This window comes from Eschrichtius robustus, chromosome 12 (assembly GCF_028021215.1).
Source record: "Eschrichtius robustus isolate mEscRob2 chromosome 12, mEscRob2.pri, whole genome shotgun sequence".
In the NCBI taxonomy this organism is placed as follows: Eukaryota; Metazoa; Chordata; class Mammalia; order Artiodactyla; family Eschrichtiidae; genus Eschrichtius; species Eschrichtius robustus.
Genome location: NC_090835.1, coordinates 76,134,013 through 76,148,354, shown reverse-complemented (window position 1 = coordinate 76,148,354; position 14,342 = coordinate 76,134,013). Strand labels below are relative to the sequence as shown.

At 50.2% G+C, this 14,342-nt stretch overlaps 1 protein-coding gene across 1 annotated transcript in view; it reads right to left on the bottom strand.

Annotated features, from left to right (window-relative positions):
• Positions 1-1,467: 1,467 nt before the first annotated feature.
• The window catches only part of PTK7 (protein tyrosine kinase 7 (inactive)), a 59,784-nt gene continuing 46,909 nt past the window's right edge, over positions 1,468-14,342 (bottom strand). The window contains exons 15-20 of the mRNA XM_068557105.1: positions 13,747-13,902; positions 12,884-13,116; positions 11,816-11,896; positions 3,947-4,098; positions 2,949-3,127; positions 1,468-2,457 (exon numbers count right to left, since the gene is read on the bottom strand). Of these exons, the coding sequence (XP_068413206.1) occupies positions 2,297-2,457; positions 2,949-3,127; positions 3,947-4,098; positions 11,816-11,896; positions 12,884-13,116; positions 13,747-13,902 (962 nt within the window). The 3' untranslated portion in view covers positions 1,468-2,296. The remainder of the gene's footprint in view (positions 2,458-2,948; positions 3,128-3,946; positions 4,099-11,815; positions 11,897-12,883; positions 13,117-13,746; positions 13,903-14,342) is intronic.

Below are 14,342 nucleotides of genomic sequence, written 5' to 3'. Positions count from 1 at the left end.
TGACTTGCTTTGGCTGATAAAATGTTAACAGACCGACGCTTTTAAATGTGCTGGCATGATCTGGCGGGACTTCTTGTGCTCCTGCTACTGCATGAGAGCATGCTCTGGGGGCCAGCAGAGTAGACCCAAACCAGACCTACCACCTGGTGCCAAGCCTGCCTGAACTCAGTTAAGTCCAGCCAAGATCAGCCAAACCTCACCAACTTGTAGATCTGTGAAAAAAATAAATTGTTGTTGTGAGATTTGGGGTTTTTATGCCGCAGCACCACCTCCATAGCTGACATAAGCTAACATACCCAAACACATATCAAATATAATAAACAAAATTTTGTAAAACAATACTTACCCATAAGGTATACAATGTACTCAGATAGTTTTTTATTGTTTCATATTTTTAAAATGATGGTTACAACCCACAATTTGAAAAGCACTGCTCTAGAGAAATTGTTCTTATGGTTTTTTTTTGTTTTTGTTTTTGTTTTTTTACACTCCAACACACCTGAGGGATGTACCACACTGTATATCTACAACAGTGGCTCACTTACCATTTGTGCAACCTTAGGGAAACTACCTGACCTCCCTGAGCCTTGGTTCCCTAATCTGTGAAATGGGAACAATAATATCTGGCTAACAGAGTGGTCACAGAAGTTCAGTAAGATAATGCATGTTAAGTGCTTAGCAAAGTGACTGGTACAGAGCAAGTATTTAATAAATATTAGCTGTTCTTTTCATTACTGAGAAATTTGGTGAGGAACAGAAGGAACTAGAGCAATTCCAGGGGTCAGGACTTATCTCTTTAGGATGGGGGACCATGCTGAAGTTACGATATGGTAGAGTGTAACTGATGACACAAGGTCTAGGTAATGAAGAGGCAGGAATCAAACCAGCTGAGGGCTGAAAGCCCTGGAGCAGTGAGGCATTAAGCGCATCTCTGCTCAGTCCTATCTCCTCCATCACCTTCCTAGAGTCTTAAAGGGATTCAGAGACCTGAATCTGTCACTAACTCCTTCTCCAATCCCACTCTAACTAGTTCCCTCCTCACACTCCTATGCTCAATACCTGAGCATGAGTACCAGGCCAGCCAGCAGAGAATAATTAGTTGGCCTCAAAGAGCAACACAGGGTCACATGAACAAGAGGTGGCCTCACCTCCTCTGAGCCCACATTCTCAACAGCCCCAGGAGGAAACTCCCTGGCAGTCCAGTGGTTAGGACTCCATGTTTTCACTGCTGTGGCCCGGATTCAATCCCTGGTTGGGGAACTAAGACCCTGCAAGCCACGCAGTGTGGCCAAAAAAAAAAAAGTATTCAACTGCTCCACAAACCAGAGAGAAGGACCAGTGTCTGCCAGTTATCCCTGCCGAAGCACCCCCCAAGACTCCGGGAAGGCACATGGCCCCTTCTGATAAGCGAGGGAAGAAGGCACATCATTTATGGGCAAAAAGTAGGGAATGAGCATCAGAAGCAGGTTGTAAAAAACGCTTCTTTATTGAGAGCAGCGAGTGTAAAAAAAAAACCAAAACAAACAAACAAACAACAACAACAACAATAAAGGTGTGAGGCAGGGGTGGCCCACTGTCCCATCTCCTCCAGGACCCACCCCTGCGTCCCATGCCCTCCCACCCCACGCTGCAATTACATACAAAAGCCGCCCACGGTGCATACAAAAAGGGCGGGTTATATAGTGTCAAAAGCTCCTGAAAACTCCTTCATCTGCCAGGCACTTAGGATGAGAAAAGGAGAGAAGGGTGGGGAGGAGGCGCAGGTCTGGGTCAGCGTGCACATGTCCATGGAGGGAGGGGGGGACTCGCTGGCTGGGTCCTCCATGATCCTAGTGCAGACCCCAAAGTGGTCCCCAGGGGCCAGAACAATCCAGGACTTGAGTATATTAAGGAACTCCCCTTGAAGCCAGCTCACCTCCAGCCTAGCCCTCCCCCAAGGAAGTTGGCAGGTGAGTGGCAGAACTGGACCTGGTGGAGGGGAGGAGACCCAGGCCAGAAATTGGGGTTACCTGAGGCACCCACACTGTCCCTGATGGGGGAAGGGGTGGCAGAGAAAGCTGCCCAGCCCAAAGCCCCAGTCACCCAGTCTGGGTCCAAATCAGCCTCCCCAAGGGCTGAGGGTGAGGAAGAGGAAGAAAGCCCAGGCCCTGCCTGACCTCAGCAGTGCCTGTGGTGCCCGGGTGGGGCCCCTAGGGCCCAAGAGGACCAGGATCTTGCCCATCATGCTGTGGGCACCCCTCAGGAGGTCCTCCCCTGCCCACGCCATCCTGAGGCACAGCCTGCCTGGGCTCCCTCCTCACGGCTTGTTATCCGCGGGGCTGTCTCCCAGGGTGTTGGCGATCTCGCTGAAGGAGGGCCGGTCCTTGGGGCTGAGGGCCCAGCAGCGCTGCATCAGCCGGTAGAGCTTGGAAGGGCAGCCCTCAGGCTGCGGGAGTCTGGCCTTCCCAGCCTGCAAGTCTGCAGAAAGACGGTGTGAAGAGGGTTAGTCAAAATATTTAACCGCCTGTCCAATACTCTGTGGAGCCTGCAGTTCCCACAGGCAACCACGTGGGGGAGACTCTGAGGGACGCTGGCCAGTGTGGGTGAGCAAGGATTCAAGGAGCTTATAGAAAGCATCTTGCAAGCAAAGGGGAGGACTCCCCTGGTCCCAGCTCTCTCTGGCTGGAGGGGGCAGGGTCCAAGCAGCACAAGAAGCAGCCAATGAACAGGGGCTGAAGTGGGATCAATAGGCAGGCACCAGAGTAGCTAGAGTGAACGCTGGGAACAAGGACTATTTACCAACCAGTATGAAGGTATTTCGGTAATCTAACAAGTGGAGTGGCCGTATCCATGTACGTGCTGATACCAGCCCTGAGAGGGGTGGGGGAGCTGAACTGGCCCCGGGACCCTGAGCAAGCTCTCCACCTAGAGAACATCTGGAATTGTCTCTCGGAAATAGAGCTGCCTACCTGCCAGCACTTCATCATCTGCCTGCCCACCATGGGGCATTTCCCCGTGGGTGAACACTTCCCACATCAGCACGCCGAAGGCCCAGACATCAGACTTGGTGGAGAAATCACCCTCTAGGATGGCCTCAGGGGACATCCAGCGCAGCGGCACCCAGGCCTGGCGGAAGTGGTAGTACTCACTGCGGGACAAGAGGACACACAGGCATGGGGGTGGGGGGATGAGGGGCACAGCCTGGGATCCCAACCTCACCCCAGGTCTGGGTCTCATGCCCAAGCTACAGCCCAGATTTTCTGTATCAAGGCATTCCGGGAAATTGGAAACATTTTTGCTTAGCAAGGGGTTGGGTGGGGGCGGGTTGTATACTGGATGAAATCTGGAGGCATCCACGTGGGGTCTGACAGTTAAAAAATTCCCTTAAGAATCAGACTTTGCCTAATGTCAATATTTAAAAGCTAATAATCATACATACTTTCTATACTAGTTTAAAAGTGTGAAAAATGAACACGTTAAATGGAAAGAAATCTTAAAGGGCTTTACTAGTGAGAAACCAATCATGAATAAAGCAACAGTCAGACAAACCAGGGTGAGTCAGAACTGGGATGACTCGAGGGGAAGTTCCCGGAGGCACTAGGTAATGTATATTCCAGCGCGATCTCTGGCTATGGGTGCTAAGCTTTAAGTCTTAGCCTTAAAAATAATAATTACTGAATTCAGGAAGTTACAGAGGGAACCATATGAATAGTTAAATTCTATATAAAACTATATAAAGTGTGACTAGTTACTTTTGAAAAAGGTTTATAATTTTTTTTTATCACTAGAGAAAATGTGTAAGATCAGGGAGCTGTGGTCCACTGGCTGGGATGCCTACTGCACCCTTGGGAGAGGGTGGGAAGGTTCTGCCCCTCCCGGGGCCTCCAGCTTTGGACTAAGCCCTTTCCCATCCCCCACCATCTGTGTCTGCCCTCTGCCCCTCGCCCACCCCACCTGTGCCCCCTACCTGTTGTACACGTCCTTGCTGAGCCCCAGGGCCGACACCTTCACCTGTCTCTGAGCGCTGACCAGGCAGTTTCGAGCGGCCAGGTCCTTGTGCACAAAGCGGTTGTTGGACAGGTGCTCCATTCCCAGGGCCACTTGGGTACACAGAGCCACCTGGAACGAGAAAGGGGGCTGTCAGAGCAGATCAGGACTGGGGTATCAGCGGACCGCCCTTGACACAGCTCTTGGTGGGGTCTCAGCACCATTAATGTGATGCTGAAGGAAGCCCCAAAACAAAGGCACAATAGCCTGTTCCCTTCTCTGTAAAATGGGAATAACAGGACCTGCCCTCCTGGGTTGTTGGAGAACTGAATTGAATGAAATAAAGTTTTCGGCCCCACTCCCATGCACAGCAGGTGCTAGATTAAGTGAGTGGCAGGTGGGGTGGGGAGAACACATAGTGACCACCTGCTGAGTGAAAAATAACTGGGCAGTAAGTATAGCTCACATCTTTAGGGGTTGCTCCTCTTTTTTTTTTTTTTTACTTCGAAGTTACATATTTTCTACTAGTTGCATTTCATAAAAAACAAAATAAACAATCATATATATCTATATATAAAATATATGTGTGAGCGAAAGTAGATAGATACACACACACACACACACACTGGTTGCCTCTGAGAAGGGTAGCTGGAGGCCAGAGAGAAAAGGTAGGGAAACTTTTGGTTTATATTTTTGGTGTGAACTACATATAGAAAAGCTCATAAAATATATGTCTACTTTCACGAATAACTATAACACCCACACCCAGGTAACAGTCACCAAGTTAAAAAAAACAAACCAATGATAGGCCCCCAGAAGCCCCCCACTGGCTCCTTCCCCATCACAAATTCTCCTCTCTCCTCAAGAGGTAATCACTATCCTGACTTCTATGAAAATAATGTCTTGTCTGTTCTTTACAGTTTTACTGCTTATGCATATGTTCCTAAACAAACAATACAATTCCATTTTGCCTGTTTTAGAACCAGATAAGGCTGCAAGCATACAAATATGTATATTCCTTTGTGCCTTGATTCTTTCACTTAACATTGCAAGGTTCATCCTTTTTATGGGATATCATTGTACTGAGTTCTTTTTCATCATAAACACATCATAATTTATTCCTTCTAATGTCGGTGGAAATTTGTTTCCCCCACCCCCCGCCAGATTTTCGCTATTAAGAACAGTGTGGGGGCTTCCCTGGTGGCGCAGTGGTTGAGAATCTGCCTGCTAATGCAGGGGACGCGGGTTCGAGCCCTGGGCTGGGAAGATCCCACATGCCGCGGAGCAACTGGGCCCGTGAGCCACAACTGCTGAGCCTGCGCGTCTGGAGCCTGTGCCCCCACAACGGGAGGGGCCGCGATAGTGAGAGGCCCGCGCACCGCGATGAAGAGTGGCCCCCGCTTGCCGCAACTAGAGAAAGCCCTCGCACGAAACGAAGACCCAACACAGCTAAAAATAAATAAATAAATAAAGTAGCTATTAATTTTTAAAAAAAAAAAGAACAGTGCTGGGCAACTACCGAGCCCACGTGCCACAACTACTGAAGCCCGCACGCCTAGAGCCCATGCTCCACAACAAGAGAACCCACCACAATGAGAAGCCCATGCACCGCAACGAAGAGTAGCCCCTGCTCGCCACAAACAGAGAAAAGCCTGCGTGCAGCAACGAAGACCCAATGCAGCCAAAAAGAAAATTAAAAAAAAAAAAAAAAAGAAAAAAGAACAGTGCTGGGTACTTCCCTGCTGACACAGTGGTTAGACTCTGAGCTCCCAATGCAGGGGGCCCGGGTTCGATCCCTGGTCAGGGAACTAGATCCTACATGCATGCCGCAACTAAGAGTTCGCATGCCACAACTAAGGAGCCCATGTGCCGCAACTAAGGAGCTGGCGAGCCGCAACTAAGGAGCCCACAAGCCACAATTAAGGAGCCCACCGGCCACAACTAAGACCCAGCAGTGTGGGGTCATGGACTGTGAGTAGCTCTAGCATTACAAAATAATGCAAAACTATTTTCCAAAGTGTAAGAGAGTTAGGGAGATTTTTCACTGATACCTTTTAAAAGTGTTTGAGCCATGTGAATGTATTACATATAATACATTATATAACATATTAAATGTAATTATAATTAAGAAATATTAACATTTTAAAAATATACACCAATGCACTGAACGAATATCAATTAAGCATCTACTATACACCACATACAACTGGGTGCTGACAGAATATAACAGGGATGGCAAGACTGGGCTCCTGGTGAGAGGGCAGTCTAGAAGGGAGGTCAGAATTGTACCTGCAGAAGGGTGCCACCAATTGGGGGAAGGTGAGCCATGCCAGACAGAGGTAAAATCAGAGCACCAGGAGAGTGCTTGTAAAAACCAATGGTCCCTATGCCTCTGTCACCTTATCCAAACCTTGGGAGCAACACCAAGGGACACAGGACATGTAGCATTTCCTTGTGTATAAAAACAAGACAAACAGAAATGCAAAGAGGTCCGCATGGAAGGTTATTTTTAACAAGTTCCTGGCCAGCTGTGTATTTCTTCCAGCACACAGACTCACTTTTCAGGATCCATAAGGGAGAAGCCACCCACCACATACGCAATCATGGAGAGACAAACGTGGACAATGACCAGTATCATGGGTGATTCACAGGAGAATACTAATCAAGACCCGACAAGGTATCATTTGCCACACATATGATTGCAAAAGGTCAAAAGTTGGCCTCTAACTTACCTCCAATGGTTCAGAAAAGTGCATAAAAATAATAATATACAGACACAGAGAATAATAAAGCAAATGGGGCAAAATGTAAACAATTGAATCTGGATAAAGGGTTTGTAGGAGCTCCTTGAACTATTCTTATAGTCTTTTAAGTTTGAAATATCAAAATGAAACAAACATACACACATACATACACACGCCAATAAACACATTAAAAAAATAACAATAACTAAGTAAAAGCAGCCTGTGTGTGGACCAATGACAGTATGTCACAGATTAACCAAGATTATGGTTTATCTGATTCTATGTCCCTGAAGTTCAAAAAGGAACAAAGGTGAATGTGAGTGGTAGAAGGGCTGCTCCCACATTACCCAGGGCAAGAAGGAGACCACCCAGTCAGAGAGAAGGGGGTGGGAACACTTGTTGTGCACCTACTGTGTGCCCGGGCCCTGAGCCAGGCTAGCTGCTCCCCTGCTTGCTCTCTGTGAGGTGGGCTCCTCCTCAGCTTTGCCCACAGTCCCAGCCAAATGCCAAAGCCTGGCTCTTTCCTCAACACTGCAGCCGCCTTTCCTGGGTCACCTCACTGTGGATGGGGGCACAGGAAGGGCTGTCTGCCATCAGTGACCCCAGGGGTGGGGTGCTGGCTGTGGACTGGCCCTTCGGCATCGCTGGCTGGCTCCGAGCAGCTTCACCAGCCTGGCTCCCAGGGTCACAGAAAGGCCAGGAGAGGAGCTGAGTCCAAACACTGGGAGAGGGGTCACTTCAAAGACAGATCTTCTCAGTCTGTGTGCTCTGACCAGTGAGATCCCTGCAGGCCCCACTGCCTCCACTGGAGGTTTGCTAATTGTGGTCACAACCTACTAGTATGGCATAAAACCCATTTAGTGAATCTTAACCAGCATTTTCTTTTTTTAAAGGAATAGAAAATATCAGAGTGTATCACACGTGGTAAGGATAACTATCATTCATGGAACTTTTTTCATTTTTTAAATATACATGTCTGGGACTTTCCTGGTGGCGCAGTGGTTAAGAATCCACCTGCTAATGCAGGGGACAACAGTTCAAGCCCTGCTCCAGGAAGATCCCACGTGCCGAGGAGCAACTAAGTCCGTGCGCCACAACTACTGAGCCTGCGCTCTAGAGCCCGCGAGCCACAACTACTGAGCCCACGTGCCACAACTACTGGAGCCTGCGCACCTACAGCCTGTGCTCTGCAACTAGAGAAGCCACCGCAATGAGAAGCCCGTGCACCGCAATGAAGAGCAGCCACCACTCGTCACAACTAGAGAAAGCCAGCGTGCAGCAACAAACACCCAACGCAGCCAAAAATAAATTAATTAATTTTTAAAAAGTGACACTTTAGAATATTTAAAATAAATAAATAAATATGCACGTCTGTGTTGCATTGTGATGTAAAATGTGCTTTTCTTTTTTTTTTGCTACTGTGTCTCAGTCAAAAAAAGTTTAAAAACAATGGTTTACACCTGCGCTGTCCAAAACAGTAGCCCCCTAGCCCCGTGTGGCTATTTAAGTTAATTAAAACTTAATAAAATAAAAAATTCAGCTTCTCCGTCTCTCTAGCCACATGCTAAGTACTCAGTAGCCACATGGGGCTGGTGACCACTGCACTGGACAGCACAGGTATGGAATGTTTCCACCACCTCGGGAAGTTCTATTAGGCAGCACTGATCCCAACCACGACCAGTCTGGACCCATTACATATCCAATATATCAACTGACACTGCATGTGCAGACAGGCTGAACACAGGCCACTACCAAGAGTTAGGAGAGGGCTTCCCTGGTGGCGCAGTGGTTGAGAGTCTGCCTGCTAATGCAGGGGACACGGGTTCAAGCCCTGGTCTGGGAAGATCCCACATGCCGCGGAGCAACTGGGCCCGTGAGCCACAATTACTGAGCCTGCGCGTCTGGAGTCTGTGCTCCGCAACAGGAGAGGCCGTGATGAGAGGCCCGCATACCGTGATGAAGAGTGGCCCCCACTTGCCGCAACTGGAGAAAGCCCTCGCACAGAAACGAAGACCCAACACAGCCATAAATAAATAAATAAGTAAATAAATAAATAAATAAAATTATTAAAAAAAAAGAGTTAGGGGAAATCTCATCTTCTTCGTGTATTTTCTTTATCAAAAGTGAAGCCACAAAATCTCCGGAGAGCTTCCAACCAAATGCATGAGCCAATGAGAACAGGTCCACCGGGATTACTGAGCCGTCCCTGGGTGCAGAGCCGGGTACTGGATCTCCAAGGAAAAGGAGAGGTCATGCTCCCAAAAGAGCTCCCAGGCTGCCATCCTCAGGAAGCCCCAAGTGACACTGGTGGTAAAAGGCATTATAAATGGACACACTCTACTTCAGGCTTCAAAACGCCAGGGCATTGTCCAGCCTTGCCCGGTTGTCTGTAAGGGGCAGACAAAGGCTTTTGTAACAAGCCCTCATCAGACTTGGCTTTCCCCTCAGCCTGCCCTCTCTGCTCTGGCTCACAAGCTAAACAATCTGTTGCTAGTCATGGGAACAGAAGACAGAGGTCTTGGCCCAGTGACTAACTTGCTATCTTTCCAGAGAAGCAGTGCTTCTGGAAATACTGGCTAAGCGAGGACAGTAAAAGGGAATTCTGTTAACCCAAGCCAGTTAAGTGTTTCCTTACTGCTGGGCAAGGCGCCATCAGATGGCAAGGGGATTAATTTTCAAATGCTGTTATAAACACCTGCACTTTGGTAAAGACCAGATCCACCCCTCCTTTCCAACTTTAACACCCTGGGGGCTCGCCCGAGTTCTGGCTAAGCCACCATGACACTTCCCTGCTCTTCCCAAACAGGCTGCTGCTTCCCATCCGGCATCTGACTGCTTAAAGCAAAGCGCTGTCCACCAGGTGTGCTAAGCTGCCCCTGCTCCTGGTCCCATCATTAGCTTGCAGGTGATCCATGGAGATATCACAGGATACAGTGCTGAAACTTCAAAATCTCCATCATCTTATCAGCTACTCTAACAAGCACCACCTACAATTATGCCAGCGCCCAGGGCGTGTGTCTTCGATTGCGATCACGATCCCACAGCTATCCTGGAATCCTCCCGAGGCTCCTCCCAGTCCAGGCATGGCACCCTCATTCCAGCTCTAGCTGGCCAGGGAGCAGCCTGCTTACCACTCCACCTCCCTTTAAAAACTGAACGTTTTCTCCTTCTATTCCCCCAGGACCCTAGGAATATAAAGTGGCACAGTAGCTCACTAAATTATTAGCGCAAGAAAGCATCTACAAATTTTAATATAGCTTTCCTAAGAATTTTCATTTTCATGGAATCCCCCAAAAGAAGTGTTTTTCAAACTACTGATCGAGACTCATATGGGTCTCAAAACTAATTTAGTGGGTTAAAAAACGAAAGGATAGGATAGGAAATATTAAGTGCATCAAATATAGGGTTGTGAAAGATTAATTTTAGTTGCGTGTGTGTGTGTGTGTGTGTTTGCTGGGCCATGATGTGAAATGCATTTTTTAAATAAATTTATTTATTTTATTTATTTATTATTTTTGGCTGCGTTGGAGTCTTGGTTACTGCGTGCGGGATTTCTCTAGTTGCGGTGAGCAGGGGCCACTCTTGGTTGCGGTGCTCGGGCTTCTCATTGTGGTGGCTTCTCTTGTCGCGGAGCACGGGCTCTAGGCACACGGGCTTCAGTAGTTGTGGCTCGCGGGCTCTAGAGCGCAGGCTCAGTAGTTGTGGTACACGGGCTTAGTTGCTCTGTGGCATGTGGGATCTTCCCGGATCAGGGCACAAACCCATGTCCCCTGCATTGGCAGGAGGATTCTTAACCACTGCGCCACCAGGGAAGCCCTAAAATGCATTTCTTGTAGGGGACTTTAACCAAAACCATTACAAAGCCACTATCCTACTCCTGGGCTCCTTGAACCTTAATGAGCTTAAGAATCAGCTGGAGAGCTTGTTTAAAGAATGCGGATCCTCAGACCCCACTCTCACGGATTCCGCCCTAAGTCTGAGGTACCATCCATAAATCTACAATTTTTTTTTAAAGCAATGCCCTTCCCCCCACCATCCAATGCAGAATATTGTCCTTGAAGAGTATGAAACCCAACTTACTGAATTTTCCCCGTCAAGTTCAAGACACTTGGGCAAAAAAGTGTGGAGAGATCTTCAGCAACAGTGGTGACGACTCTCAGCCAAAGAGAGTCCCTTGGGTCACGTGATGGAAATAACTTCCTGTCACCTGCCTACGCCCCTGTCCCAGCCAAAGCAACATACCTAAACTCCTCTTCTTCCCACCATTCACCTACTTCTCGTCCTTGAGACTTGAACTCGAATGGCTTTCTCTACCAGGAGACCTTCTTTGTTAACCACACTGTCTGTCCACCTAAAGGACATGGACGTCTTCAACGTCTCTTATTTTATGTCTCTCACTTGCTTTCTGTGTCTTACCTGAAGTCTGTAAGGCACACGCCATACTCACTTACCCAAGCTCTCCCACTAGATCCTAAGTGCCCCAAGGACATGCGGCAGTCTCAATTTTGCATCCCCAAGGGCCCATGATGCCAGATTCACTGGCTCCACACGTGTCCTGATTTGTTAGCTCTGGGGTCCTGACATCCCACCCAGCTGGAGAAGCACGTCCTGTCCTGTGGCTTTCCATATACAGCCATAGCAGACAATCCTGTGGATTCTCGGAGATGGAGGCAGGGGCACCATGTCAGGAGGCCAGTTCACACGCGGAGGATGAAGAAACACGCTCAGGGCCACGCCCAGCCCCGAAAGCCCCTAGACGCCCAGGCTGCCTGCTGCTCCTCCAGCTCAGCGTCCCAGGCAGGCGACAGGCGTCCTGCTCCAGCGGCCAAGGTGAAGGGCAGCTCTTCTCCCCGAAGGCAACGTGGCCACACAAAGCCACTCACAGGCTCCATGACTGGGACAAGTCACTTAATCTAACTAAACCTTGGCGTCTTCACCCACAACTCGGATAGCGACGTGTATCGCAGAGGATCACCGTGATCACTGAGGTAGGTACTTACACGGGGCCTGGCCCACAGGCTGCATTCAATCAGTGCACTCCTGTTAGGTAACTGTCCCGGGCCCTGGCCCACCTTGGGGGACTCGACCCCACCCCCCGTCCTCACCTTCTGCTTCGTGCTGAGGGGCTGCGACTTCAACTTTTCATCCTTGCTCTTGGAAATCCTCAGGAACTGTTTGAGGTCTCCCTGAGGAAAAGCCAAGCGTCTCTGTCAAGTCAGAGTACAGCCGGTATCTCCAAAACATCCAACCCAGCAGGTGCTCACAAGGTACCCGCCCTGGGGGGATGGGGGGGCGGGGTGAGGAGCCCCGACCTGAATGCCCAATCCCCACCCCAGACCCCCTCCAATGGGGAGAGTCCAGTGGGAATTAAAAACTATAGGAAGTGCCTCCTAGAAGCTCTCAGTCGGAAAGGGAGGAGGACGGTCATTGCGACCCTCAGGGGAGGCCCTAGATGGGCAGGTGAGGAAGCCCCTGCCCTGAGGGAGCCAAGAGAGGAAAACCCCACAGCCCCCAACCCTCTGTCTTCACAGGGTCTTCACGGACCCCAGACAGGAAGGCCGTGCCCTCCAGACATAACAAAGAGGGGACACCAGCGGCAGAAACATGCACAAAGCGCTCATCAGCACTCACTAACGGAAAGACGAGGGTCACTCCGCCCCCTTCCTGCCCCCGAGCTGGGGAGTTTGACAAGCAGCAGTTTGAGAACCAAGGGGATTAGGCCTAGATGGGCCAGGGAATGAAGAGCAAGGGGTGGAGCTGGGCATGACAAGCAGGGTGGAAAGAGAAGGTTAGTGGCGGGGTTAACACTGTCCCTCAAGTGGTACGGGCTGCAGGGAAAGAAGGAAAGCCAGTTTCTGACGTGTTTATTCTCAAGGGCTGACAAGCCCTGGGGAGGGAAAAAAAAAAACCAAAGAAAACGAGAGTCAGAGAAGAGGACCTGGAAGGCAACCAGGCAGTGGGCAGAGGGAGAAGCCGGAAGAACCTGGGCCCCACCCCCAGACCTGGGGCTGGCAGACGGGGTGCGGGTCAACGAAAGGCGGGTGTCGGAGAGCTGGGGGGACAGGAGGCTGAGCATCTCAAGGTGGTGACAGCAGGTTCCCACGGTGCCCCCCGCCCCCCAGGTCAGAGCACTGCCCAGCCCGAGACAAGCAGGGCCCCGGCCAGCAGCATACCAGGTCCACATACTCCAGCACCATGTAGTGGGGCTCGGCCTCCCGGCACAGCCCCAACAGCCGCACCACGTTGGCGTGGTTCAGCTTCCCAAACATCTCGAACTCCCTCCGGAAGTCCAGCTGCTGCTGCTCGTCCCGGCTCTGCAGGCTCTTCACAAGCACCAGGGTCTCTGGCACCCCCTCCTCCAAGCCCTGCGCCTTTGCCAGGAACACCTCCCCAAACTCGCTCTTCCCTGCGGGCACACGTCTGAGTCGGCCAGCAGCCTTCCCCCAAGCAGAGAAAAGCCCCTGACTTGGGAGGCACCTGGCCTGTGTCACACAGCAGGGAGTCTCTCTGCTCCACCCACCTGGACTGGGCGGTGGCCCCAGCTGTGTGGGTGACCCTGAGCAAACCACTTCCCCTTCTGCCCTGGGCTTGGCAGTCGCTAACAGTGAAATAAAGGGGTCAGATTAATAGTATTTTCTAGAGGGTGGTCTGTATGAGAATTTTAGGTCGTTCACCATAAACAGATCTTAGTTCTACATTCTAACCTATGCTCAGAAAACATTTAACTAGCACAGATCCGTAACTTCTCACAGTTCTTCCTAAAACAAAGCTAACTTTAGTTAGATTTTTTTTTTAAAAGGTGAGGGAGAGTCAATCTAAAGGAAATATCAAGTGAATAATACACAGGAATGACAAAATCTGTGGAGGTGGGGTGTGGACAACAGGCGGGGGACACACTGGACCGGGCCTCCCCAAAGCTCCCTCCATTTCTGATGTTCTGGGCCTCAGGGGCTCCAGAGCCACCAGCCCTAGCGCAGCCCCAAGACAGACCAGAGCCTGTAGTTAAGCAGGGGTGATGATGGCCAAGGCAACACACCCAGTGTGGTGATGGGCTGCAGGCTGGCCCGAGGGAAGTGCATCTTGTCACTTGTGCTGTGGCGTTTGTTGGTGGCCGCGGAGCCGGAGCCCAAGCTGGTCAAGGCCACTTCCTCTTGGATCTCTGCTGAGGGCTGTCCGTTCTGCAGAGGCCCGCCTGGGAAGAAGGAGCAGGGAGGGTGTCAAGATAAGACCTGACACTCTGGCCACCACGGGGACAGCAGTTCTTTCCCACAATCTCCCACTTCTACCAAAGGGGTCCAATCCTGGGGTCCACACAAAATCCACACACAATCCAACCGATGAACTGATGGGGCTGGGGCGAGGGAGACAGGCATCCCTTAGGGTATGACCACTTATTGACACAGCCGATTACAACTTCTGAAATGGAACAAACTGCACAAGTTTCATCTGAGTCACTGGTCCCTGGACAGCATGGTGACATAAGGGTTTTTGCTTTCATAGGGTCTCCTACAGGCACAAAGGGAAAATCACAACAAGGGAAACCCAGGCCCTGCTCCTGAACTCCTGAACTGAGAGGGGAGACTCAGCAATGTCCGCAGGGGGCCCCCAGTCGGAGGAGAGAATGGCAGGAGG